Raw genomic sequence first — 27,965 nt, forward strand, 5'->3', positions numbered from 1 at the left:
CGGGCCGACCATCGCTGTGGTGAGAATCCTCTGAGTCCTGCGACCACGGACTTCAGCGTTCTCTGTGTCACAATCGGGCCTGTCATCACTGCTGGGTGGTTCTCCTCTGCTTCTGCAGTCCGAGACAGTTAAGTGGAAGGAACTTGCGGTCCCTAAAAGCTGGACACTGCGAGGGAGATTGCGAAGGATCTTCTTAGAAATCCCAGAAGTCCTCATCTCCCCTATTCCGCTTCTGCTGCCTTTCACAGCTCTTGGATGCTGAGCTTCTGATTGATTTCGGCGCACTTATCTCAGTGGCTCAGAAGGGAATGAGGTTCCTTGATTCAATTCATTTGAAGGTCCAAACCAGTTGTGTTTGTACTGTTTTCCTCTGTGGGGCCTTTGATTCTTTAGGGATAATAACACTGTAGCCAAGTGGGTAGCAGTCTAATTTTACGTAGTGTTTCCATCTCTCATATCGTATCTCTGATCTAAAATTCTCTCTGATTTCCATATTGTGAGTGCAGGATTGGTACAAGTTTTATGGGGGGCATTTTGGAAAAGTTCACCAAAATGATGAATGCAGATATCCTTTAACAGCGATTTTTATAAATCTATCCTGTGTATATATTCACACACATGTAAAATGATGTGTGTGCAAGGTTGTTTGTAGACTGTATTGAAAAAAAGTTTAACGCCCATCAGTAGGGGACTGGTTCAGTAACGTATAGTAGTACATCCATACAGTTCAATACCATGAAGTTGAGAAAAGTGTGCATACTTTGCTATTAGTTGTGTAAAAAGGTTGGGAAGATATAAATAGTCGTATTTGCCTGTATACGTATAAAAATTGCATTTGGAATGATGATACAAAATAGAGTAGTAACGTTAGTTTCTTTGGAGAGAGGAACTGGTTGGTTGGGAGACAGGGTGGGAGGGAGATGTTTTCCTCTATATATTTTTATGCCTTTTGAACTTTGCATCATGTGAATTAAAAATATGTATAATTTAAATGAAAATAATCCCTTGTTTTCTGGTTGCAGAATAGCACCCAGGTGCTTTAATGATATTGCCTAATTCCTGGCTGCTAAACTGAGTGTTTTTCCAAATATGAGAGGGAACTTAATAAAAGAGGCTTTGTTTAGAATATGCGCACTCCTTTTCCAGAGAGTAAAAGATGGAGAAACTGCTAGCAAGAAAGCCAGCACACTGTGGGAACTAGTTCAGGCTTCTGTTTTCTTCAAGGGTACAGCCCTAGCATGTTTTGTGTGCTTAAGTTGTGGGAACACGGTCCTCAAGTGAGAATATTTCTAGTCGTTTGGACATCTGACTCAGTACGCTACAGCCCAGACTGATTCTGAGTTTCTTAAGTCCATTGTTGGAGGGGTGTGTCTGGATGAGGTGAGTCAATCAGCCAGGTTCCACACATTGCCCTGCCTTTTTGTTTGGACTCCAGGGATGACTCTGGGTGTTTACAGCTACTGAAGGGTTTCAGTAAGGGAAAACGGGGATGCGCTGTGGAACTCTAGATCAAGTACGTAGAATATAGGTCAAATCTCTAAACCAGCTAGGCAGAGTGCATTGCATTTTTGTGCCCCCAGAGTATGGCAGAAATGAGAATGCGTCTCTTAATTACTAATGTAATCACAGCAGGGCCGCAGCTGCTGCTTTGAAATTCATTGTGAATTTGCACCCAGGCCTACCTCATGCCTCCCAAGGGCTGGTTCCTGCCCCTGACCAGTGATAACACAGATACTAAGGAAGGCACTTTCTGGGGGAGATGGGAATCCTCTGTGAGCCGCTTTTACATCAAGGACTTCTCCCAAACATAGGGCTGTGCTGAAGCTTTCTTAGATTGCAAGACAATAGATGTTCTATAGCTAGAGATTAGTCTCTTCCCTAATTGTTTATTTAATGATAGGAAGAGGGTAGAGTCAGATTCTTAGCTTTCATTCTTGGCCTTTCTTTAATCAAAACTTATCAGTGTTTCTATCATCACTTACTTTTCTCCTATATTGCCTAGAACACCGCAGGTCCTCAACAAGTATTTAGGAAGTGAATGAACCATAGCATGCAGTTAGAGAAAGAAGGTAATATTCACCTGCTGCTAGTTAGCAGTTTTGGTAAAGGTAAGGGATAGTGAAATCAGGATTTTTAAATGATCTGAGGCTTTAGAACCTGGGGTTTTAAGTCAGAATGATCTGGATTCAGATACTGCAATCCTGTCTGTCATCTTGTGGAAAAGTCTTGGTCTTTTGGGGCCTTAATTTCTTCATCTGTGGAATGGGATAATACCACCTACTTAACAGGGTTAAAAATAAAGACATAAAAGAACATGAAAAGTACAAAGAAGATGCTCAAGACATCAAAGAAGATGTCTCGCTCAGACTGTTTCCCTGGTCCTGTCTACTGGAAGATGAGGAAGCACATACACGTGGGGTCTCACCAATTGCTGTGGGTCTCATATTTCCTCAAGTACAACATGGATGGAGTTGGACCAGATGTGGTTCGTTTCCTTCCAGTTCTTTCTATACTAGTGGTTGCAAACTCAGATGCCTCCAGGGGCCAGGCAGGTGACCACACCGCTGGGTAGGGCCCGAGGATGAACCTGAGAGTGCAGCCCTCTCTAAAGACACAGCCGCTATTGGGCCGAGGTTGTTTCCGAACAGGTCAAGTTTGTGAATGTTTGCGGCCTGCAGGTCAGCAGTTTGAGACTTCTGCTATCAGCTCCCTAAGTACTTTTTTAAACTTAAAAATGTTTTGCATTAAACAGATAGACTTATTATATATGCAAGAAAAAGTGATCACAGTATGAACACCCAGGTATGCAACTGCAATTTAATAAATATAAGCTTTACTTTAGAAATATCCAGTATGTTACCCTGTCCTTTCCCCTTCAGAGGTAACCATTTTTCTGAATTAACATTTCCTTTTTTAAAGTATTTACCGTGTTTATACCCTTAAGCTATCATTGACTTTGCACATTTCTGGATGGTACATCAGTGCAATCACACCAGACGTATTACTCCAAGTAGCCCCACTCCCTCCTCCGAATCTTGAGATTCAACCATGTTGTCATCACTGTAACTAGCTCTCACTGCTAAATAGTGTTTCATCATAAGAATAAACCAAGATTTATTTTTCCACTCAAAGTTCTGGACAGTTGGCTTGTCTGCAGTATGTTGCTACTATGCAAAGCTACAATGAATCTGTTAGTACAAGCTAAGTTTTTCAAGGGTAATGTTTTTCAAAATGTGAGTTGTGACCCATTGATGAGTTATGAAACAACTTAGTGGGTCAGAACCAGCATTTTTTAAAAAATTTATTTTTGGCTGCATCGTTGTGCGCGGGCTTTCTCTAGTTGCGGCGAGCAGGGGCCACTCTTCTCTGCGGTGCACGGGCTTCTCACTGCGGTGGCCTCTCTTGTTGCGGAGCACGGGCTCTAGGTGCGCGGGCTTCAGTAGCTGTGGCTCTCGGGCTCAGTAGTTGTGGCTTGCGGGCTCTAGAGCGCAGGCTCAGTAATTGTGGCACACGGGCTTAGTTGCTCTGCGGCATGTGGGATCTTCCCGGACCAGGGCTCGAACCCGTGTCCCCTGCGTTGGCAGGCGGATTCTTAACCACTGTGCCACCAGGGAAGCCCCAGAACCAGCATTTTTTTAATGAAGTAACCTAGGATAGATATCAGATGCATCTCACATTGTATTGTTTCATGTAATGTTTGAATGTTGTAACATGTATACTCCACCATGTCCAAAGTGGTCCTACTATGTACGGTTCCACCAGCAGCATCTGGTCTGCTCCACATCCATACCAACACTCAGTCTTAGGACTTTTAATTTGTGCCAATCTGGTAGGAGTGAAATGGTTTATCAGGTTGGTTTTAACTACATTTCCCTGATTACCACCGGAGGTAGAGATTTGTTGGCCTAGTTGGATTATTTTTTGAAAGGATCACTTGTTCTCCTAGTTGTACAGACTTGACCCTTAAAGTGAACCCAACTCTGTAACCCAAGAAGATTCCCATCTGGGGACTTCCCTGGTGGTCCAGTGGGTAAGACTCCGTGCTCTCAATGCAAGGGGCCTGGGTTCGATCCCTGGTCAGGGAACTAGATCCCGCATACATGCCGCAACTAAGAGTCCACGTGCTGCAACTAAGAAGTCTGCATGCTGCAACGAAGATCCCTCGTGCTGCAACTAAGACCTGGCATAGCCAGAAATTAAATTAAAAAAAAAAAAAAAGATTCCCATCCAATGTCTACACAGCTCAGAAGTGACTACTGCAGGCCTTTTGCATCCAATGAACAGAACTCGTTGTCAGGATGAGGACAATTTGCAAAGGCACAAAAAGGCATGGAATAACCTCTTGACGAGACCACCTTAATCAGGGCAGTTTTAAAAGAACTGAAGTCTAAAGTATTAATATGTAGTAGGCCTTTGGTGTTCACAAGGCAGATATCTTCTAATTATTGAACACTACTACAGCATACTAACTTCTTCAGGAAATGTCTGGGCGCTGAGTAGAGACACGTAAAGCGGTCTGGAGGAGCAGATGCTAGGAATTCAGTTAGGCTCATTCGCTGGCCCGCACACACCAGCCTGTCAATACCTATGATTCAGATTTGTGCCTCAGCAGAATCTGAAATGATTTTACTGGTTTTAATCCTTTGGACTTATGTGCAAATAGCTGAGACCACTCATGTTAAATCTTTGAATGCCAAGTGTCTTCTGTACTCTTTTATTATCATCATAGTCTTTGCATCAAGATACATAGCAATGATAGCAGGTTTCTTTTTAAAGCTTAGTATTAAATATTAAATATCTTTCCCCACTTTAATTTTACATTACTCTGCCAAGAAAACATTAAAACTCAAGTTATTTGAAGCCTGGACACACTTCCATGATTAGCCGGCTGTGTAAAAGTTGGTGGCTTTGCTCTTCCTGCTGTGTGAGCAGGTCCAGGCCCTAGAAAGATGGACGAGGTTATAACTGTTTTTCAAAAGTGTGCTACAAAAACGGATGGCCTGTTATAAGCCAGGTTACAAAGTCAAGACGGGGGTGAGGGAGGGACAGTTTCTTCCAGAAACAGAATTTCTGAAAAGTCCCAGTCCATCATTTTTCCCCAGAACGGTTGGAGGAGGGGTAAAATCTCAACATGAGCTTCAAAGCCCCGTCTCTGTGAGGGGACAGTAGTTGCCTTACCGAGGGGGGCGCGGCCACGTCTGCCCATCCCCACTGCTCTCAGCGAGGGAATGGAGAGTTTATTGCCCAGTGAGTGTGAAGTGGGCTGAAGCTCGGTTGGTACTGAATTCTCTAAGAGGTTTCTTCTAGAAACAAGACAACTCAGACTCTTCCTCTCACTTCAGCAAAGAAGTTATTTTAAAAGCACTTGGGAAGTTCCTGCTGTGCCCTTGGGGGGCGGCTCAGAGGAGGGAGTCGTCAGTACAGCCTCCTTCCAGGCCGTATCGGAACTCCTGAAGGTTGGAGACCCCGTAGAAGTGGACGAAGGCGGCTGCCACCACCAGGACGTGGAAGATCTGATGAGACTGGAACTGCAGGGACACAAGAGAGGGGCCTCAGGGTGACGGCAGGGAAGGCTGGAGGAAGTGGAGAAGGCACTCGCCTCTCCTCGTTCCTCCCTAAAATTTTTTACATCATAAAAGTGATAAATTTGTTGGAGAAAAAAAATTTTTAAGCCCTGTCAGGGATATGCCAAAATGTTACTATTGGTCACTCCCCTCCCCGCCATTCTCCCACCTACACGCATGGACATGCATGTAGGAACTCGTGTGCAACCCCAGACACTACCTGACCCATGTCTCTCGCTGCCTCTGACTCCGAGCTCTACCTGTGGGCCGGTCTCACCACCACAGGCCCCGCTGAAGCGTCGTTTCTTACCCATATGTCGAATTTTCCAGGGAAGAAGCGCTCAGGAATCCGCGCGGCATAAAGGCCGGCTCCGGTGATGTACATCACAGCCATGAGGAAGAACCAGCCCATCTGGCCCACCGTGGTGGCCTTGACAAAGCCCTCCGCGATTGTAAAGTGCATGGTGGGCACGACGCCGCTCAAGCCAAGCCCCAGGAACACCCCTGAACAAAGCAGACACAGAGCGTCAGGCATGGAAACAGTGCTGCTTGGAAGGCACTGCTGTCTCACTCTGATGAGCTCTTTCTGGTGAACAGTACATGTTCAGGAAACTTAGCGCAAGATGGAGAACACTCAGCAGATATTTCTTTAACATTCAGAATGGGAAGAAGGCTGTGTAGATGCTGATATAGCTATTCCCTCCTAAGGAGCGCCAAGAACGAACGTCTCACATTCTTTATTATCCGTGAAGCAGCCTAGGCGACCATGTAGGTCAGAACCTCCTGATGGCTGCCTTGGGTACAGAACCGACATGGTGAGGCCTCGGGTGGTTTGCCAGCCAGGGAGGAGCAAGACAGGTTTCCCATTAGGATCAGGACCCTGACCTCCTGAGGAGACAGACAGACCCAGATTACAAGTCGTCAGTGGCCTCTGGACACAAAGTAAGTAAAGGGACGGACAGAACGGGTGGGTGCCGGCTCAACAGCACCGCCCTACACGCAACCGCAGGGCAGGGACCGCCTCTCCATTTCTGCAGACGGCCTTGGTAAAGCAGCAGTCTGGCACACGGTTGGCACCTGATGAGTACTTAATTCTTTTAAAGGAAGGTTAAAACACAGCAGATGTTAAGTCTAAAGGGACCGAAGACTAGCGCTAATTGATGTGCTGCTGCGAGTAATAAAGCTCGAGTCTGGATGAGACAACAGGAAGATGTTTATGCTCACAGCTATCGCGTTACTTGGTAACAGTGTTTATGCCCAAGGTATTTTCATTTACCAAGCCAAGCCTTCCATTCCCTTAGTAAAATAACTTTGGGTGGTTTAATTTTAGCCCCTTGGTTTGAGCTCAGGACTGAGCTCAGTGACCCTCAGGTCACTAAAATGACTGCTTTGTACATTTTTTAACTTCCTCAAACCAAATATAAGAGCAGTCATTTCTACACTTGTAGCTCATTGACCAGGTTGGTAATTATCTGTCCCATTAACATTTTACTGAAACAGTATGAAACTTGGGGGAGAACTGAGCTTTGAAAATGCACGCTGTTTTGAAAGTTCTAAACACAGATCAGGGTCTGGATGGGGGCCCAGGGTTGACCCCCTTGGCCTCAAGGTCCAAATACCTATGAAGTATTGTGCTCTGTCTTCTGACCCACCTGCTCTTGTCTGCCGGTGCTTAGGAGTGGCAAACCGGTCCCACTGTGCCACAATGATGGCAGAGATGCCCAGGACACAGACGATGGAGAGGTAGATGAGCCGTGGCTGTGGGGAGCAGTAGAAGGAGTAATAGAGCCAGGGGACAAAGCTCCCCATAATCAGCAGGGCAATCCCTGAATAATCCAGTCTGAAAAGAGCCACAAAATGAAACGGATCAGTGGGAGAAGTGAAGAACTCTTAGGGCTTGTTAAACTGGTTCTTTCTGTTCTCCAGCTGCTCTCAGATGTGACCACCCCCCGCCCCTCACTTCCCACACGATCTATCCTATATCCTGAATCAAAATCCCATGAGGTCAAGCACTTCTATTTTGCAGTGGCAAAGTCTGAACTGCATCCCTTTCCCCTGGTTGTGAGCAGCTACATCCCCCTCATGGATACTTAAATTCAGGAATTCCATCACAATCCAACCAGCCCCAGCTTCCACGCAGGAAGGGCTCTGAGTATTCCCCAGTTCTGACAGGTTGAGTTCTAAGAACAAAACCCTTAAATTGGGAGTATTTAAGGTGTACTGTTCTGTTTTAGTCGACTTTTTAAAGATAAAAATGCTTTCTTGTTACTGGTGTTACTGAGAAAAACAAAATAACTCACCATCACCTCCAAAACCAACAACAACAACAACAAAAACAAGCAAACAAACAGAACTCCAGGCTCAGAACGGGGGAATAAGGAGAGCCTTAGAGGGTGGACATCTGGGGCTTCCAGCAATGTGCGGGCAGCAAAGGTAAGCTTTACTGGACTGGTGGGTCGGAGCACCAGCAGGACGGAGCACAGAAACTTTGCCACGTCCCGAGCGGCTTGGGCCACCAGGAAGGTAGGACAGGGCTGGGTACTCAGTCCTAGCGAGCAGCCCATGGGTACCGCAAGTGTCACAAAGGGCAGCACTGCCCAGGCAGAAACTATACGCACAACCGGACCCCGTCTGTTGCGGAGGCTGCAGTGAAGCCTTCCAGGGAGGATCTGAGAGAAAGGCCTCCCGGCGCTCTTACACCCGCCAAACACAAGGCCCCGCCTCCGGCACGCCAGGGGCTCCTCAGGAGCTGCCCGAGCTCCCAGGGCCTGCCAGCCCCTGGGCCACAGGTGTGACAACGGCGCATGGTCGTCCCCTACCGAGGTTCCTCTCACTCACTTGGAAAAGGTCCGAGAGACCTTCTCCGAGTGACAGTAGACGGTGTGGAAGAGCCAGGAGAAGCTGAGGCAGAGCACCGCGCCCAGGAAGAACATCCCGAACACCACCTTCTCCTGAAGGGGGGCCAGGAAGTACATGTTTGGTCTGAGCATGGTCAGGATTCCCAGAAAGAGAAACAGCACAAAACCTACAGGACGGAGAGAAGAGAAGCCTGAGGAAAAAGGGAACGTGTGATGATTTGAACCAGCACTAAAGCCACAGGTTGAGCTGTGGGCGACGCGGCCGACAACTTCCGGAGAAAACAGCACCACTCACACAAACCCAGACAGAAAGAGCATCCTCTGAAATGCTGGCGTTTTGTTTCTACCACGGGGATTATGAAGTGGGAGGAGCTGCCTGCACCGGGGACGGTTCTGACCACAGAGGACGTCGTCTCCTCCCGCTTCTAGGCCCCCCCACCCCTGTCTTACAGACCAGCGATGAAGGGCCCAGCAAGCTCACTGGCAGTTTAAAGGCACGACGCCAGCTGTCAAACTGTCACAACACGTTGTTTTGCTTTCCCATGGACAAAGGCTATACAAGTCCTGGGCCTTTAAGGAGACAAAAGTCTGCTCTTCCACGCAGACCACTCACCAAGCAGGTGGGTCCAGATGTTGCCGGTCTCCGTGTGGATGCGGAAGATGCTCCTGAAGCAGGCCCGGAAGGAGGGCATGGGCGGCCTGTGGCCGTGCAGCAGGTAGTCGTTGTCCTTCAGCCAGTCGGGGAGCACGTCGTAGGGGATGACCCTCCAGCGACCCTCCCAGACCTGGAACCACACGCTCCCTCAGCGGGGCCCGGGGGACGCGAGCCTCCCCAGGACAAGGGGTGAAGGAGCGCATCAGCCCGGCTCCAGAGGGGCCCGGGGAACGGCGGGGCCAGCCTGGGGCCAGAGAAGCCAAGGCACAGCACGAGCGAGGCTACCCCAGGACCAACGGCTCGGTAATGGCTTTGTTCTTGTGTCATGATAGTTCACCTGGACATGCTTAGGTAAGTAGGTAAGTGTTTCTCAGTCTTTAAAGAGAATACGGCAGGACCTCCTTTCAGCTACTTGAGTTTTAAAATTCAGTAGATGTAGTGAATGAAAACAAGGAAATGGAAATTATATATATGGTTTTAAAAATATACATTTACCCCTCTGCCCCTCTGCCCCCGGAGACTCTGGTGGCCGCCTGTCCATCCTTTCCCCCCTTTAGATGCTAAGTTCTCACTGGGTTGAGCCTATGACTTTTCAGAGCAGGGCTTCTTAACCTGGGACGTATGGACAATGGACAGTGTTGGAAATTTGGATGGAAAAAAAATTTTTATTTTCAATCACTTCTAACTAAATTTAACATTTCCCTCAGTTGTAAGTGTGAGCAAGCCTAGTATTAGAATTTGTGACTCTGTCACCAATAGAAATCACAGATATTTTCATACACTAGTTTTGCAGATATCAAAATATTGTTTCTACTCATTACCACTTAAGAAATTATAAATTCTAATAAAATGCATTATAGCTTGTTATGCATATTTAACGTATTAATAAAGGTGCCCGTGTTACTATATCACATTCTAATATTTTGATGACTGCCAAAGGGACTGATAGCAAAAATAGTTAAGAACTCCTGTTTTAGAATATATTTTGAGCAACGCCAACACAGTAGGCAGTAAAAATTTAGCCAGATTCCCCTTGATTTACTTCCCTGTAAAGAAAACCAAGCCCACGCACAGGAGTGAAAGCTCTTCCCCCCAGTGCATGCCTGCCACATGGGGGGAGCCCAGGTGAGCCTGCCCGCCCCCTTCCAGGACAGGACCTTATACACAAACTCCTCCATCTTCTCCATGGCATGGTGGGCTTGCAGGGGCAGTGTCAGCACCCGCACCTCCTCCTCCTCTTCCTGAGGCACTGGGCATGCCTGCTCTTCTTCGGCCTGCAGGAACGAAGGAAACACACACCCACCCCAGGAGTTCCCTAGTCCAGAGTGAGCGATCCAGAGAAACCCCAACTCACTGCCCTCTGCCCAGCCTCTCTCCCACACACAGGCCTTGTGGCCTTTTCTCCTACAGCATGACAGTGCACTAGTTTACAACTCTGTAAATGCTGGAGCGAAAGCCCAACGCAGCACACGGGGGACAGACGGATGGACACTGGCACCCGAGGCACACGGGACTAGCGCCCACCCTGTCCAAACAGCCCACCCTTATCGCTAAGACAGCGGTTCTTAACTTGCCCCAATTTCCCGAATATTTCTCTCTCCCAGATCACTGAATTCTCAAAAGAATGAAAAAGACAGAGTTTCAGAGATTCCCCTAACAATTTAAATCTCTTCAGTTCTCTGTTCACTGGCTCTGGGGATGCCACCGCGACTGAAACTCTGCATCCACAGCAGCTCCCAGGAGAAGCAGGGCCTCGGAAGTGGCTCCGCGAAAGAAGCGGCAGGCCCTCCCGTGCTGTACGGAGGCCTGGCACACAGTGTGCAGCCCCACGGCCCTCGCCTCCCAGGGAGAGAGGCTCCGAGCCATGCAGGCGGACGGCAGCTCCTCCCCCCGGCCGTTCTTTCTCCTGTGATGCTTCCTCTTAGATTTCGTGACGCACACTGATATAGACCCCCTCTCCCCCCATTCTCTCTCTCCCCCTCCGTAACGGAGTCCTTGGTTTCACTCAGGGTGGCAATGCTACTGCAATTTTGCTCAGGCAAAATGAAAAGACCACATCGATGTGCATGAAGTACTGCCAGGTGCTTTCAGGAAGGGTGGGCCCTTCTCCCCCACCCCCACCCCCGCCCCTCGGCGACACATTAAGAATGAGATGGAAGAGCAGGACAGGTGCCTGCCCGGAGTGCAGCGTCCACACCAGCCTGGAGCGGCTACTTCCAGAATTCTTCTACGTGAGAGACTTCTACCTTGTCAAAGCTACAGGTTTGTTTTTTTTTTAAACATCTTTATTGGAGTATAACTGCTTTACACTGTTGTGTTAGTTGCTGCTGTATAACAAAGTGAATCAGCTATACGTATACATATATCCCCATATCTCCTCCCTCTTGCGTCTCCCTCCCACCCTCCCTATCCCACCCCTCTAGGTGGTCACAAAGCACCGAGCTGATCTCCCGGTGCTATGTGGCTGCTTCCCACTAGCTATCTGTTTTACATTTGGTAGTGTGTATGTGTCCATGCCACTCTCTCACTTTGTCCCAGCTTACCCTTCCCCCTCCCCCTCCCCGTGTCCTCAAGTCCATTCTCTACGTCTGCGTCTTTATTCCTGTCCTAACCCTACGTTAGGTTACTTCACTCGCTACAGGGATTTTTGTTTGTTCATTATTTGAAGCCCAGCCTAATCTTGCCTGACTGCTTCCTTCCTTCAACCACAGACAGGCGCTGACCACTTGCAGGATTTCAGGTCTTGTGCTAAGCACTGGGGTATAAGCAACCGCTTACAGTGGGAAAAACAGATAAAAAGAGTTACACTACAGGTGATGAGGACTAGGGTAGAGAGAGTCCCTTGGGGAGACAGTCGAGACCTTAAGAAACGGAGACCGATAGGCCTAAGGGGAGAGGCAGGCCCTGGGGGGACAACTTACTTTGGTTGGGCTGGCGACGCCCCGCTTGCCCTGCTCCTCTAGCAGGGGGCCCAGCTCAGCCAGCTCCACTGTGTCAGCCTCCCTGTTCCCGGCAGGAGCCCCATTGCCCTGGGCCACCACAGGTCCTTTGTGAGAAGACATCTGGCTGGTACCTCAATGCTCTGCGGCTTCAGCTTGGGGAAAGGGTGGGGTCTCTCGGCCCCAGGGGGCAGAGAGTTCCCTGTGATGGAAGACACTGAAAGCAAACACAAACACAAAGGGTGTCGACAATTTATTCCTTTTACATCTCATTTCTACGAGTCAATACACAGGGACTAAGACACAGCCCCTCAACTAACAGCCTCTCCAGTCCTAGAGGCCAGTTAAGCGCTTTTGTTCTCCTCTTAACTATCACCCTTTACTTGGAACCTCACTAATCTTAAAGATATGGCTGAAAACCTAGTTGCTTGCCTTCAAAGGATTTGTTTTTTGCACCAAACTGTCACCACAGAAAAACAGCTACCCACCCGCAAGTCCCTCCCACACGTACGGAGCCGAGTTTAGCCCACCATTCCCAGAGCTAGTCTGCCCTGGGAAGTCCTGGCTCTGAGACTGAGGAGCAAAACGAGGAAGCCGACACCTGGCTGTAATTACTACGAGACCACCCAGGCTTAGACGTGAACTAACTGCCGACTGAACTCAGTGGGCTTTACCTACGAATGCTCTGACACGTGTGCCTTGCACACAAAAGGAAATTGGCTGTGGGCTAGGTGCCCAGTGGTTAATTTCTCTGCCAGGTCTACTACTTCTATTATAGGATCACAGCCTGGGTTCAACACCTGGACAGCAAGCTTTCCTCACAGCCGCTCCTTACAGCAGCAATAACTTGCCTGGACGCGGGAGGCTGAAGGCAGGAGGCAGCCCAGCCTTGCCCTCTGCCACCAAACAACCGGCTCAGCAAGCTGTCCCAGCAACCATGGCTCATGACCTACGCCCCACTCAAACGAGCTTTTCAGAGACCTGAGACAGGCACACAGATCCTGTAAGGAAGTAGTCTTTAATCAGGCCCCAGGGAGATGAAGGCAATATGGAAAGGAGGGGAAAAGTGCCCCAAGATTTCCACCCCCGCAACAAAGGCGTTTACTGCTTGCAGCAAGAGGAGCCAGAATATTCACATTTTCTTGCACTCGTCACCTGAGCCCCGAAAACCACAGGGCAATGCAAAGAGGGCCAGGCGACACCTGCACATGGAGTGAGCTGCATGACGGGGAGGAAACGGAAGCTCGGGGAACCCACACCTTGCCTATGGGCAGTCAACACAGCCCTGCTCCCGAGCAAGGCACCGTGTCCGTCCCCCGTGGCTGTTCACCAGACGTCCATCTTTGGCATCTTGTACCAGTTCTTTGTTTACCCAACGGTGATCTCAATTCTTTCTCAGGGATTATCATGGGATATATGCAGTCAGGTGAGGGCAATCCTCAAGTTTCAAAACAGTCATGCTACGCTCAACACACAAGCACAGCTGAAAGCTACTGGCAGAGCTGGTTCAAGAGAACAGACGCCCATAACTCAGTGCACGCAGACCTGTCTACAGTGTCAACACACAGGCAGTTCCTCTTCCTCCAAATGTGCAAGACTCTGACAAGAGAGATGCCAGCCCACAGTCATAGCCAACAACTGAGCCCAAGGAGAACAGGAAATTGGAGGCCTCTGAAACCTCAAGAGATAGGCAACCCATGTAAGCAGAAACATTGGGAAATCTTTCTCAATAAGCTGACCACAAAACATATTTCCTCAAAGTGAAGTACTACTGAATAAACAGCTTAAATAAGAAATAAATTTATACTGGGGTGAAAACATAAATAGCTTTGGCGTCTTGGAGAAGTCTGAAAAGGGGAATATACTCAGCTATTCTAGAATACTGCTGCCAGTATTTGAGGGGTGGCCACTAGGGCTTAAAACAGATATATAGATATAGATATAGATATTCTCAGGTTCTGGGATACAACACTACATAGATCACAAATTTATACATATCCCTGCTTTTGGTCAGAACACGTATTTCAAAATGAATGAATGAATGAATGAATGAGGCAGCATTCCAGCAAGAAGCATATGACCTATCAGCTTCTGTTGCTAGCTAAGGGTTTATGGACTTGTGCTTGTAGGGCTTTCTCCTGTCCCTCTCCCCAGAGTAAGCCAACACATTCACTGAATACTTAACAAGTGTATTTAGTGCCAGCACCCTAAGGCACTTTAAGGTACTGTGCAAAATACAAAGTTGAACAAGTTAAGTCATTGTCTTGAAAGAGCCTGTAATCAGATGGCATAAGGTAATCTGTGATATGTACAAAACCAGTGATAAAATTGCACTGCTCCAGGAGGACAGTGGACGGAGAACCCCTAAACTAGGATGGCCACACACTAAGTTCAGTTACTTTGAGTGCTGTCATGTCACCATAGTGAGCAAAGTCCACTGTTCAGCTGGGTCTTCTAAACTGTAGCAACACAGGGACAGGAAAGGGAGAGAGAGGGGTCAGAGGTCTGGCAAGAAAGAAAAGCCAATAATGCTAAGACCTGAAAATATAACTTGACAGCGTGGACCACTCACAAACAGCTGGGAATTACTGCAAGCAAGCATTTCAGTTTCTACTATATAACACCAGCCTCAGTCCCTAAAATGTTAAGACTGACTCTGGGAGCCCTCAGGAGAGCCGAATGTACTTCAGCTTTCTACTAGCTTTCCTATCCTTACCTATTTTAGAGGAAACACATTTTCCCTCAAACTCGCCACACCCAATAGAGCAATTATAATTGGGCCAGACTCCACTGAGTGCATTTTTGATGGGATTTCTTCAATTCAAGCTGATAAATCTTTACCACTAAGCTTTCCAACTGGATAAACCTATGACATCAGAGAATAAAGCTGTGGAGGCAGGGAGGTGCTTGTGCTCCTATAAATAAGATTATCTGGTGCCAAACTAGGGAAAGGACTGATTCTTAATTGCCAGCATTTGCTGGTGAGTTTACTTCTCTCACACTTTCAGAGACATTTATTCTGTGAACCAGTTCCCAAGTTTTCCAGGCTATAGCACATTCCTTCCCTGGAGTCAAAGGCACAAAACTTCTTCTAGGAGTTTTTAATCTGGGGTCCCTGGGCCCTCAGAGGTTCCACGGGTAAGCTGCATCTTACGCCTACATGACTCTCACTGTTCTAAAGCAAGACTAGCCTAGCGGTAAAGACAACACAGCCACCTTGTCCTCTGCCTGCTTCTCTTTCTTAGGGAAGGTGGTGTCACAGCACTGCTGGGGGGAAGTGAGTCAAGGCAAAGGCTTATGTTTGAAAACTATCAAATCGCAGTAAGGGAGCCTCAGATTTCCTATTTGATCCCAGTGTCACTGACTTAAGAGTCTGCAGTGAAAAATCACAATGTAACTTTCTTTGTAGCTCTTCTCCAGATAAAGCTATCCCAACAGAAGGGGTCTGTTTTTTTTTGATCCCAGAGACAGGTAAGCTTTTCAAATGCCGTGACAGAAAGAAAAAAAGTAAAGTATACAGGAATACGAAGGTGTTTCGTACCAGTCCTTGTTTTTAATACCTGGCTTTTAAGTAAATTACACATATATGGCCACTATAGTTACACATTATAGTGATAACTTTATATTGTGAAAGCCCCGATGAAACAAAAGCAAACTAGGTGCATGTCTAAAAGCCAATCACTTGGAACCAGTTTGCCTAGAGGGCACTTTCAAGGATCTCTTCAATCCAAGATGGCTAAAACTTTATAAACGTTATCCACGTCCCCAACATTTCTGAGCAGGTAAAGGCAATCAACTTTGAGTACAGTGAGAGGAACAAAGTCCAGTGGGTGCCGTGAGGGACAAATGGGCATTAAGGACAAAACGTAACAACTTTGATGAGTACCAGCACCAGAAAATACCCCACCAGTATTAGTAAAGCTTCTGGATTTAAAGATGACTGTTTAGTTCACCAGCATGATCACACGTAGATGGGACAGCCGCGTCCCCCGCTGTCAACAGCCGTGGTGGCTGCCGTGCCTCCCAGTCGTCGGGGTGAGACGTCCGGATTCGGGCTCCGACTCGGGCCCGCCAGGCCGGAGCTGAGCCTGGTCCCAACGCCGCGCGAGGCCAGCAGGCCTGGGTCGCGGAACCGCCTCTCGGCGGGGAGTACCCGCCTTTGGTGGCCTGAGGAGCTCCAAGGTTCCTAGACCGTGACAGTGCGCCCACCTTGATGGGGGAGAAGGGAACGTTGGTGGACAATCTGCCTTTGTTTAAGGTAGTCCCAAAAGCTGCAATGTGAGTAAAATCTAAAGTACGTTGGGGAAAAACGAAATTTCATTCCCTCAGAAATCTCTCATTGATGCCATCCTATATTTGAGATTTTTGGTCAACCCTTCGAGCTTTAAGAAAATAGGTATGTTTCTCCTCGGTTTCTGGTGCTACATTGGCGAAAGGGAAACTGACAAGAGCGTTAAAGACTTTCCGTTTGGCTTTATAGTAAAGGAGTCAAGGAAATTTCTTAGGGAAATAGAGAACAAACTTCTGGGCCGAGAACGAAGTGCAAATGTCTTTTATCCCTCTGTGAATACCATTGATTATACACAACACGCGTGGCACTGTGCCTACAGAGAAGGCAAAGAGACCAGTTAGCGCCTTCGCATGGCTGCTGGCCTCTATTTCAAGAGGAGGCAATAACTTCTGTTTTCCACTAAAACCACTACAAGGCTAAATGCCATAAAGTGCTGGAGGAATTCAGAAGAAAAGCTCAATTTTAGTTGGAATAATCAGGAAAGGTACGGTGGAAGATTTTAAAAAAGGATCTTGATAGGTAAAGATGCGATCAAGGCATTCCAGAAGGGTAGTGCTATGAACCTAGGCAGGCTTGAAAGAACAAAGTCCCCAGGGCAATGAATAATCCACCTTCCATAAGGAAGTCTTGGAAAGGTAAAACGAGGCCAGACTTAAGAAACTGGAGACAGCCTAAAAGCCTACCTACGGTGGTGCACTTTATCCATTAGCAATGGGGAGCCTACTGGGTTAAGGCTGCACCCTTGTCTGAGTTTCCCTCCTACTTGCAGGCAAAGTGTTTGCTTAAAATTTCTGTTTATCCCCTGGGGATCATGTAATTTCTTGGCCACTGAGCACTGAATGCCTTCAGATTCTACTCAGAAATTAGGTATAGTTTTGTGGAGGTCTACCCTAAGACGGTTGCTCACAGGGAACACAGCAGTTGTTAAGACTGATCCCCCAAGTATCAACCACTATAAGGTAACACGGAAGTTACTCCTGGGATAAAGAAGTTTAGTGGCTGCAAGCTGGGAACTACCACCCTGACGCTGCAACCTGTTTGACACCAGCCCGCCTAAGTTCCTAGCACTAAGTTCCTGTATGGACGCTACAAAACCTAAGGAACGGCAGTTGCTCCATCACCGGTGACGCAACCCCTATTAAGAGAGAAAAGCAGGAGACAGGTCCCACGATCACTTCATTTCAGAAAAGAACCAGCCATTATAGCGTTCGCTTGATTTAAGTCAGTGGCCTATATAGTCCCTGCTGTGTTTTCTAGCCTTTCTTCTACATACTGGGGGGAAACTATGGTTAATCCAGCTAAGTACTTTGTAGGCCTCCTGTTGCTCCTCTGACACCTGAAACTATGTAAATGAAATTCGCCTTGTCAGTTTCCCTTTCGCCAATGTAGCACCAGAAACCGAGGAGAAACGTACCTATTTTCTTAAAACTCGAAGGGTTGACCAAAAATCTCAAATATAGGATGGCATCAATGAGAGATTTCTGAGGGAATGAAATTTCGTTTTTCCCCAACGTACTTTAGATTTTACTCACATTGCAGCTTTTGGGACTACCTTAAACAAAGGCAGATTGTCCACCAACGTTCCCTTCTCCCCCATCAAGGTGGGCGCACTGTCTCGGTCTAGGAACCTTGGAGCTCCTCAGGCCACCAAAGGCGGGTACTCCCCGCCGAGAGGCGGTTCCGCGACCCAGGCCTGCTGGCCTCGCGCGGCGTTGGGACCAGGCTCAGCTCCGGCCTGGCGGGCCCGAGTCGGAGCCCGAATCCGGACGTCTCACCCCGACGACTGGGAGGCACGGCAGCCACCACGGCTGTTGACAGCGGGGGACGCGGCGCGCAAGGGAGGGGCCACGAAGGTGGACACCCGACGCGGAGTGGCCGGAGGCGCGGCCGGCTTCGGGCGGGGGTCTCGGGGCCCTCGAAGCCCTCGGGACGCCCGGTCGGGCCGGTTCCACGGCTGCCGCCTCAGGCCCGCGCTGAGGCTCCCAGGGGGCCTCGCGCTCCGGCCTACCCCTGCCCTCCCACCCGCTCGCCGCGGAGCCCCGGGAAACTTACAGCGGGCGGCGGGCTCTGCTCGGGGCCACTGACCCCGCGCTACATCCCGCGGCGTTAGACACGGCCTGTGGCCGAGCGGCCGGAATCTTCTGCGCCCTCCCCGCGCCGGAAGGGGCGCGCACCCGCACGGCGTCACCTCCGCGGGAGCGTCACGTCCTCACGGGCGCTCCGCCCCCTTGGCCCCAGCAAGGCCCAATCACAGGCCGGCTTCTCAGCCCTGCCCCGAGCGGGGCCCTCCCCTCCATATGGCCCCGCCCCCTCCAGCCCGACAATCTTTCCTCAGTCCCAATCATAGGCCCGCTCCCTCGGCCCCGCCTCCCCTCCGCGGGGCCCCGCCCCCCAGGACGGCCCTCGCCCCCTCCGCGGCTCGGCGGCGCCTCAAGTCCCAATCGCAGGTCCTCCCCCCTCGGCCCCGCCTCCTGCGTGCGGGCCCCGCCCCCTCGCTCTGCTCCAATCGTAAACTCCCCCCTCGCAAGGCCTCGAGGGGGCCACGCCCCCAAGTTGCAAACTAGGGCGAGTGACGGAGAAGGAATTTCAGGGAATTAGACCGAACCCTGCGAAGGAATGCCGAATTTCCTACCCTGCATCTTGTCCTCTAGGCTGGGCACTTCTTAATCCCACTTTTTCAACCTCATGGCCCCTCCCTTCCGTAAATATTTACTGAGCGCCCGTCGTGTGCGAGGCACAAAGCAGGCAGGCTCCTGGTTAGAAACAGCGCGGCGGCGCTGACTGGTCTTCCTCGGGGACTCCCTGCTCCGCCCCGGGCTCCCGCTGCGGCCCTCGCCTGGGCGACTGACACTTCTCACTTCTCCCAAGGCTGGTACGTGACCAGTGTATTCTAGATGCAGAGAGAAGGTACTTTAGTATGATCCTGTATGGATGCTTCAGGGCAGTGGGATTAATTCTGGTGCTGGTTAAAAGCGTAGCAGGCTCTGGAGTCACATAGACCCAGGCTTCTGTCCCTGGCCAGGCTCTCACCTTGAGCACGTTACCGAACGCTCCACATCATAAGTACCTCGTCTGAAAAACAGGAATAAAATAGTGCTGTTTCACGGGCTCTTTGTCAGGATTGAGATAATTTATGCAGGCTCTTAGTTTGATGCTTGGCAAATCGTAAATGCTTCACAAACCTTAGCTATTATGTGCTGCCCGCTGTATAAAACTCTCAGAAACGTGTGCTGTCCACAGGACTGAGTTTGTTTCTCAGCATGGCATTACAAGGCTCTCACCTGCTCCCAGGCCTCATCTTCCTCCACTTTCCCTCTGGCATTTGGGCCTCAATGAACTTGTCTGGTTCTCCAAATATGAACTTCTCTTCTGCTCCTCAGGCTTTTGCACACGCTGATCCTTCTGTTGGATTGCCCATGCCCCCATTCTCTGCCAAAGGATCCAAGCAACTTACAATTCCCAGTTCTAGGTTTGGCTTTGGATCGAGACAATCCTAGCTTCACATTCAGGCTCTGCCAGCCGCTGACCAGCTGTATGACCTTCTGCATATCCTTAATCTCAGACTCACAGGATTATAATAAGGATTCAATTACACAATGATCATTTAGCACAGCACCTGCTACGAGGCTGTTAACTAAAAAACTTTTTTTCTTCTCTTCCTCCTTCTCAGAATCTTTTCCAAACCCCTCCCATCTGCACCTTGTATCTCTTCTGTAGTATTAACCACACTGTGTTGTAATTATTTATCGCTGTCTTACTCTAGACGATGAGTGTTTTGGGGTCTAAGAACAGTCTTGGTCATGGTTGAATCCTCAGGACCTAGCACAGTGCTTGGCACGTGGCAGGTCCTTAATGTTTGTATATTGAGTGGTTAAGGCAGGAACCCGTGCGAGACAAGGAATGAGCTTCTGTGTGGGAAATTCTTTTTGCTGGGCTGCTTCACTGTGTGAGCCCAACAACCCTAGGCAAGATTCTCCTTTTTGGAGGTGAGGTGGCCAAGTGTGTCTCACAGAGCCCAGTACACACACATACCAGCTGATCAAGACATGTCTGATGGAATTCCAGTAACACAATTTTGTGATGGTTCTACCCTAGGGAGCGTCCACAAGCCTTTCTTCCAGGGGCCCCAGGGGAAGCAGTATACAGTTCCATGCAGAAAAACAATGCCAACCTTCCTCCTGACCTGATGCATTGTTCTGTTCCAGTGTGACTAACAGAAGATCTGAAGAGGTGGCCCTGGTGTGACGCTGGGAGGGAGTGGACTGGGCCAGGCTGTTGGGGCAGGAGAAGGGCGGTCAGGACAGATGTACCTGGGGGCCAACTCTGTCCAGGCACCAACCAGTCTGGCCAGGGCTGGTGATGTCAGGTTACTTTTTAAAGGACAAGGCTTCTCTTCCAAATAGAAAGACAATACTTTGACTTATTTGCCAGGTACCTTGAAGGATAAATGCAGTGAAGAAAGGGCTAAGGGAAGGAAGGAGGGAAGGAGTGGCCAAACCAAGGACCACTGTGAGGGGTACCTGGGCTCCAAAAGCTTCCCTCTCACTTGTATTCTCCTTCCTCCACCTTAAAAGTTCTCCAGGGAGAAGTTGAGCTTCTGGCTCTGCTGAGACAGTTGTTAAGATGAGTGTGGAGTTTGGTGGCAGCTCACATTTCAGCACAGGGTACAACCGCTCAAAGGTTCTTTGGAAGACCCGGGGGAAATTCTGTGCTGGGAAACCCTTCCTCCCAAGATTCTCAGGCATGAAAAGCCTTGGAAACAAGGACCCCAGACACAACCACCTCTTTGGTAGAACACAAGGGCCTTAGCCCCATTTATTTGCATAAGCCAGAGGTTTCTGCCACAGTAACAGTCTTAGATCATGGGGAGCCCTTTCCCTCCAGCCTTGGCAGGGCCAGAGGGAGACAGGCACACGAACACGTATTTCAGATTCCTTTCTCTGAGGTCTGAAGAAACCATCTCCTCCTCTCCTGTTGCCTCTAAAAGATTAGCTTTCTAAGTCGGCACCCCCCCACCGCACACACAGTCTGCTATGGGTTAAGCACCAAATATTAAATCAAACTCATTAAACAGGTTGCTCTTTAACCACAGACACAAAGAAGGGTGTGATGCCATCAAGGAACCGGCCAGTCTTGGAACAAGTGTATATACTCCCTGCTTTCTGACCTGTGGAAAAGTCTGCTCCTTGAGCGTGACCTGGATGTTTCATCACAGGGAGACTGGGGAGCCTTCCAGGGAGTGACTCGGCTTGGGCCCTCTTCCACGGCTATAAGGATGTTGTTCCCGCAGGGACCATCCAGATTCCAGCTCCGGAGAAAGACAAAAAGGCTGACACTGTTGGGAAGGGCATCTAGGGCTTATAGCATTTGAGGGCCGACTCTGGGCAAATGGCGGCAGCGGGACCAGGGCAGTGAGGGGATGCTCAGTAGGTAAATCGCATCTTTTGCGAGTAGCCCAGTTTGTCCAGGTTGGGGTGGCAGGCCAGCTGCACCATCGGGGGTGGCCCACAGAGCAGCAGCAGCATATCGTCCCCTGGGGCGGGCAGGTGCTCCTGGATCATGTCGGCAGACACAAAGCCCTTGCTGTAGGCCCAATCTGCACGGGGAGAGGAGAGAATGACACTCCAGGTCCATGCTGGCAGCGGGGTGCAGTGCGGGGCCGGGGTGGGGCGGTGGTAGTCCAGAAGGGCTCCTGAGAGGGTACAGAGTTGTAGCGGCAGCTGGGCGGGTCTCCTCAGCCTGCTTCAGCGGCACGGCCAGCCCTGCCACCCACCCGGGAAACAGGAACCGCGGGAAAGAGTCCAGGAGACCACTGTGTCTGTGAGCTCAGAGTTTGGCAGTGTCGGGCAGGGTCGGTTTCACTGAAACCAGAACCCACCAGCGGGCGAGGCCCTGATTTGGGGATGTCCAGAAATGGGGAGGGTACCTTCTGGGGGGTGATCCAGAGTGAACCAGAGCTTAAAGTGGTTGGGATGTCGGGCCTGCAGCTCCTCCAAGTCCTCCCGTAAGATTATGTCCTTTTCAGTCTGAAATGAAGAGGAGAAGCAAAGTCTTTGGGAACCTTCTCAGGTTCCTAAACATAACAACATAAAAAGTTCTCTGCTATAACAACTTTCCAACCAGGAAAGAAAAAGAAAACTGAAGTTCTAGGGAATAAGCAAGGGTTTTAGGGAGTTAGGATGAGGGGAGGGAGAGGGGAACAGCCTTTATTTACACAATATGAAGGAATAAAGACAGAATATTTAACAACGGAGACTCAAGGAGCAAGTTTCTATACTCAGGACTAGACTCCTTAAATGTTTTCTTTTTTTCTTTCCTTGTGGGCCAGGGAGGGAATTTGGCTCAGTGCTCTGTCCTCCTTATTGTGGAAGAGGACCCTCTACCCGCAGGGAGGCCTTAGGCAGAGGCTGAGCCAGACACTGGGCTAGTTTTGCCCGTTGGTACCACACCTCTCCCCACACAGTAACTCTGAAGTCCCAGGACTGAGAAAAGGAACACGACCTGGTTGGCAAAAAGCAGAAAGCACTGGGTTGGATCTTCTGGGTCTTTCAGGATAGCCTGGATCAGCTGCAGCATTGGGGTGATTCCTGCACACACATGCCCCACGGTGAGATGCGGTGGCCACCCTCCCCATCCCTGCTCCTTAGCTGCCCAACCCTTTCATCTTAATTCTACTTACTCACCCCTTCACTCTGTTTTCCTTTGTGTCCTAATTAATTCTCTACGCTCCCCCTGTGTCTTCACAGCACCTACATTTCTGGACAGATAGGCCCTTTACCCCAAACTCACTAAAATTCATATCTGGTAGGTGAATTGTGGTCATGTGCTCAAAATTCACATAAGTTTATATTGCTGAAATCCTTCTAAGGAACCAATCCAAGACTCTCTGGAAGTCCCTTGGAGGCTAAGGCTCCAGTATCACAGATGACTGCAAGTACCTACTGATTCAATGCTGAGATGCCTGGAGCCCTGGACGTGCAGGTTAAGTGCACGTGCTTTGGAACTGAGCAGAGCTGCACGCTAACCCTGCCTCTTGCCATGTGGAAACGATGCAACCTCTCCGTGTTCCCATCCGTAAAATGGGAAGGCTTGTACCTATGTCATAGACACGTATAAAGAGTCTAGCACAGTGTTTAACATAGGGAAATGTCCAATGTTAATTTTCTATCTTCTTGACTGTCCTATTCTTAGCTGCTTCTCTGTTCTCACCTAAAATTTATTAGATTCATTCCATGTGAGGTCTTGGGAGAGCCCACATGATTTGTCTCTCTCATTCTGTCAGTTAAAATAGATTTTTGGGGGTTTCTACCTGATTACGATTTTGTTTTGTAGCAACTGGGGAGCCCTAGGCATTGCTGGGAATCCCCTGATTAAGTTTGGCCATGATTACCAAACCTTCTGAGGGTCACCTGGAAGCTGCCACGGCAACAGTCACCATGGTGGGAGGGAGCAGGGGATAAGCACCTGTGCCGCCGGCAATCATTCCCAGTTTCCTGGCCACTCTCGGTTCTGGTGGAGACTTTTTGTTGGGCTGAATGCTAAACATCCCTGAGAAGTCCAGTGGAGAGAGAGGTGAAAGAACAGTCAATTCAGGGAACTAAGAAAACAAATGCAGAATCGAAAATACACCCCAGGCCAGTTCTGCAGCTGCTGTGGAATCTGATCCTGGAGCTTGGGTGTTGAGCCAGCCCTGACAACAAGACACTTGAGGGACAATGGGGCCAGGACTGTCTGTCCCACATTATGAGCTACAAGTCAGTTTAGGAACACACAGTGAGTCATAAGCTGACTCCCATAGAGGGTCACTCCCTGCTCAGGGCGACAGGCATGAGGCCACGTGTGAATCTATTTTCCCAAGTGGCACAGAGCAGCTCCCAGGCTTGCTAATGCACCCAGCTGTTCCCACTGGAAGGGCTGAACGCATCTCTGGCTCTCTGCACAGCTCGGCCTGAGGGGCGACTCTCTGAGGGAGAGAAAGAGAGGCCCGTGCGTTTGCATTAGTCATGTCGAGGGCTGTCACGGTGGGTGAATTCACCGGAACTGATCCCTGTGTCAAGAGGGGCTGAGGAACACGCCTTTCTATAACGTCAGGGCTGTGTTTACAGGAGGGGCAGCTGGCCCTTACCCGCGTGAGCACACACACATGGACACACAGAACCACACTGTGTGGAGAGGACGCCGGGCACCGGAGACGTGGGAGCTAGGCCATTACCTTTCCCAGCGTAAGTGAGCAACCCACTTGGCCCCCGAAACTCCACCACGTCCCCAGTCTTCAGGCTATCCAGGTACTGAGACATCTTTCCCCCCTCAGGAAATCTGGGGTGCACACCCTTCAGGTAGACCTGGTAAGACACAATGGAAAGTACTTTGTTTGGAATGTCCCTGGTTTCTGAGACCCCTGTTGGCTGAATCTGCCTGAAGCAGGGCAGGGGTGACACACATGCTCTCTCTTCCCAGTCCACATACTTTCTTCCTGTCCACAAAGGACACGCATCTCCTCCTATCAACACATCTTGGAAGTTTCTACAGATCCCAGAGGGAGGAGGATAAGGGGCGCCTGGGGCTCCTTCCTACCTTCTTACCTTGATGACAAGATCCACATAGCCTTGGTCCTCATCGCTGGTGATGGGAGTGTACGGCCTGATGACCAGGCTGCCATCGATCCGGGCAGAGAGGTAGACATGTTTGCCTGGGGACCATGTGCAGAGCTACATAAGGGCTCCTGTGGAGGTGCTGCATTCCTGTTACCTTTCAAAATAATCTGGGAGGTTTGAGAGGACAGAAGCGTCTTGCTCCGTGCTGGGGCCCCAGTGAGCTACCAGGCAGGGAGGATTCACCCCTTTGAGCCCCCAGCTGGATCCCTCATAAACTCCCATCTGCTGAGATTCTTATCAATGACTGCCAGGACCTTAGTAGTGAGTTGAGGGTCTGGGCAATGGGGAAAAGATTAGTGCTTACTCAGTGGGCATATGAGCAAATCCTGCAGGAAGGAGGGAGGACTGCTGAGTGCCGAAGATATCTAGGGGCACAGAAGCCACACCCTAGAGTGGCCCAGGGCACCTCACAGCCTGGAGGATACGCAGCCTGGTGGGGAAAGGGTGATGGAGTGGGGAGGCACTAGACTGAAGCAGCGCGTTTCAGGAGACCCCAGAAGGGGGATCACCCTATTAGAGTACCAGGGAAAGGAGCCCACGCCACAGTTCTTACCCACAGGCAGCCCCAGAACGTGGTGGGCGGTGGGCAGGGCAAAGCGGAACCTCTTGGTGTTGTGGTTCACGGTCTGGAGGATGGATGACAAGCGTCTCACCAGGCAGGTCTGGTGTCGCCAACTCCCCGGGGCCTCCCAACCACAGCCGAGCGGAACTCCGCTCCCCTCCGCTACTCCACAACTCACTGTCTTGTCTAGCAGTCGCAGCAGGTACTTCTCATTGGGGTCCAGGAGCGTGATCCGCGGCCGGCGGGACCTCCGCACCAGGTAGGAGCCCAGAGCCAGGCCGAGCAGAGTCAGCAGCCCCACCCCCAGGGAGGCCAGCAGGACTGGGCTCTGCGGGCAGAGGGGGCAGCGTGACGGTCGCGCTGGGGAAGAGCCCAGGGCGTGGGCGGTGACGGGCCCCTACGACCTGCCCCCCGGGTGGCGACCCCGAACTCCGGCGCAGGAGCAAGCCGAGCTCAGGGGGCAGCCTGGGTGGGGTCCCCAGCCCGAGCGTGCGGTACCGGGACCCCGGCATCCAGGGCGGGTGTAAAGCCCTGCGGGGCGGGGTCGGCGGTGAGAGCCGCTGGTCCGGACCTGAGTGCCGGGAACCATAAGGGGCGGAGTCCCCTGGTGCGGCATACGGAGCGAGGGTCTCACCGGCTGCAACCCCATCATCAATAGCCGCGTCCTCCACCTCGCAGCCAGCGCCCAGATCCCACAATGCGCCGCGGGGCGGGCAGGAGGCGGGGCCTGTAGGGGGCGGGGCCTGACTGGGCGGGGCCCGGTAGGGGCGAAGTCACTCCGCGCCCCACCTCTTTCCTCCGGACTCGGCTCCCAGGTACTCCTACAAGGAGGGGCTGCAGCTCCAGACCCTCCTCCGCAGACTTCTGTCCCTGCTACTTAGACCGCTTAGCCTCGAACAGGGAGAGAGTCCTGTCAAACGTAGAACCACACCAAGCTGGAACTGGAAATCTCCAAGTCTGCAAATTGCTTAGCAGGGAGGAATCTGGCGTTCAGAGAGAGACAGGCTCAAAGTAGAGCAGGAGGGCCTGAAACTGATCATTGTGTAGTCACGTTAGTTCTTCAAAAGGCAGACTTTCAACCAGAGGATTCACAGCCTCGCCAAGTCTCCTCAGGAATGACAGTGGCATCTTCATTTCCTGCTTCCGTGACTGGTTTTGCTCACATGGCCAGGCCCTCATGCCATCAGGCTCATTCAGGAGCTCCTTTTGGGTCCAGATCAAGCTTCTCATCTGGATCTGGGTTCTCCAGCCCCCGGGGCCAAAGACCTGGCTTTGGGGGCAGACTGGACTGAATCAGAACCTGGACGACTTCCTCAACTTCTTTCTGACTCCTGTCTACAGATAGGTAAGTGCTATAAGACATGTAATGTGCTTAGCATGTGGCCTGTCATAGAACAAAACACTCAACAGATATCAGCTGCTACAATGACTCTCTGCAGACAGTGCTGATGCTCGGTTAGAGATTCGAGCTGAGCCCTGCTGGCAGCAGAGGCAGGGGACAGGAGGCGACAGTAACAGATGCTGAGGGCCAGGAGCTACACATCGGCCGAGATGCCCATTCCCTCTCATACCCAGTTCCCAGCCGGGTTGACATTTGCTCTTGATTTCTCCTGAAGGCCTCTCTCCCTAGCCTATAGATGCCCATCTTCTCCTCACTGTGCGTTCACATGGTCTTCGCTGTGTGTGTCTGAGTTGGCAACCTTTTTCTGTTTGGGTCAGATGGTAAATATTTTGGTGGCATACGGTCTGTGTAGCAATTATTCTGCTTTGCTGTTGTAGCATGAAAGCAGCCATAGATAATACGTAAATGAATAAAAGTCACTACTTTCTAATAAAATTTTACTTACGAAAACAGGTAGTAGATCCTCATCCAGGATTGCCAAAATCCCTCAAATAAGCTGATACGCAGCCCCTTACAGACCCACAGAAAAGTACTCGGAGACTGTTCTGGGAGGCCGTCCAGACTCTCCAGTCTGGATTTGGACACAGAGAGGCACCCCCAAGCGACCCAAAGGACACTGTTCAGGTGACGAGCACTGACCTCCAGCCTGCCCACCAGAGAAGTCACCTGATTCCTGCCCAGGCCTGCACGGGGCCCCATCCGCCACCATCCAGCCATGTTCCAGGCCAGCTCAGAATGGTCTTCACCAGACTGGACAATGCGTGGTGAAGCTCCAGGCACAGAAGAGCCTCCTAATTCCAGCCTCCTGAGACAACCACCCTTCTCTGTCATGTATACATCTAAGAAAGATAAAAATTCCCATGTTCCATGCATTTTGTGTTGACCAGTAAAATGAAAGCAAAGTCTTAGGGTGAGGTTTCCATTTAAAAATTCCAATAAGGGCTTTTTCAGCTGACAAAAACCTGTTTTGCATTGGCCTGGTAATTCTTCTTTACCTTGTTATTTTGCTATGGCTCTCAGTCAGATGCTATGTATATTTT

At 50.3% G+C, this 27,965-nt stretch overlaps 2 protein-coding genes across 5 annotated transcripts; both read right to left on the bottom strand.

The window, feature by feature from the left end:
* Window positions 1-4,683: 4,683 nt before the first annotated feature.
* ADIPOR1 (adiponectin receptor 1) lies at window positions 4,684-18,496 on the bottom strand. The gene is made up of 8 exons (XM_057543322.1): window positions 18,360-18,496; window positions 11,999-12,233; window positions 10,235-10,351; window positions 9,036-9,207; window positions 8,403-8,589; window positions 7,217-7,404; window positions 5,875-6,068; window positions 4,684-5,528 (listed from the first exon to the last, which is right to left on the bottom strand). The coding sequence occupies exons 2-8, from the start codon at window positions 12,137-12,139 to the stop codon at window positions 5,400-5,402; spliced, it is 1,128 nt and encodes a 375-aa protein (XP_057399305.1). The 5' UTR covers window positions 12,140-12,233; window positions 18,360-18,496; the 3' UTR covers window positions 4,684-5,399.
* Window positions 18,497-21,098: 2,602 nt separating this feature from the next.
* Window positions 21,099-26,235, bottom strand: LOC103008068 (NADH-cytochrome b5 reductase 1). 4 transcript variants are annotated; one of them, XM_007182678.3, is made up of 9 exons: window positions 26,158-26,235; window positions 25,702-25,851; window positions 25,515-25,587; window positions 24,890-24,996; window positions 24,520-24,649; window positions 23,772-23,855; window positions 22,809-22,894; window positions 22,234-22,333; window positions 21,099-21,903 (listed from the first exon to the last, which is right to left on the bottom strand). In XM_007182678.3, exons 1-9 carry the CDS (start codon window positions 26,173-26,175, stop codon window positions 21,731-21,733), a joined length of 921 nt encoding a protein of 306 aa, XP_007182740.1. In that variant the 5' UTR covers window positions 26,176-26,235; the 3' UTR covers window positions 21,099-21,730. The 4 variants fall into 4 exon arrangements, with proteins under 4 accessions (XP_007182740.1, XP_057390315.1, XP_007182739.1 ...); XM_057534332.1 differs by having other exon boundaries at window positions 21,099-21,999; XM_007182677.2 differs by having other exon boundaries at window positions 26,095-26,225.
* Window positions 26,236-27,965: the final 1,730 nt, after the last annotated feature.

This window comes from Balaenoptera acutorostrata, chromosome 1 (assembly GCF_949987535.1).
Source record: "Balaenoptera acutorostrata chromosome 1, mBalAcu1.1, whole genome shotgun sequence".
Taxonomy (NCBI): domain Eukaryota; kingdom Metazoa; phylum Chordata; class Mammalia; order Artiodactyla; family Balaenopteridae; genus Balaenoptera; species Balaenoptera acutorostrata.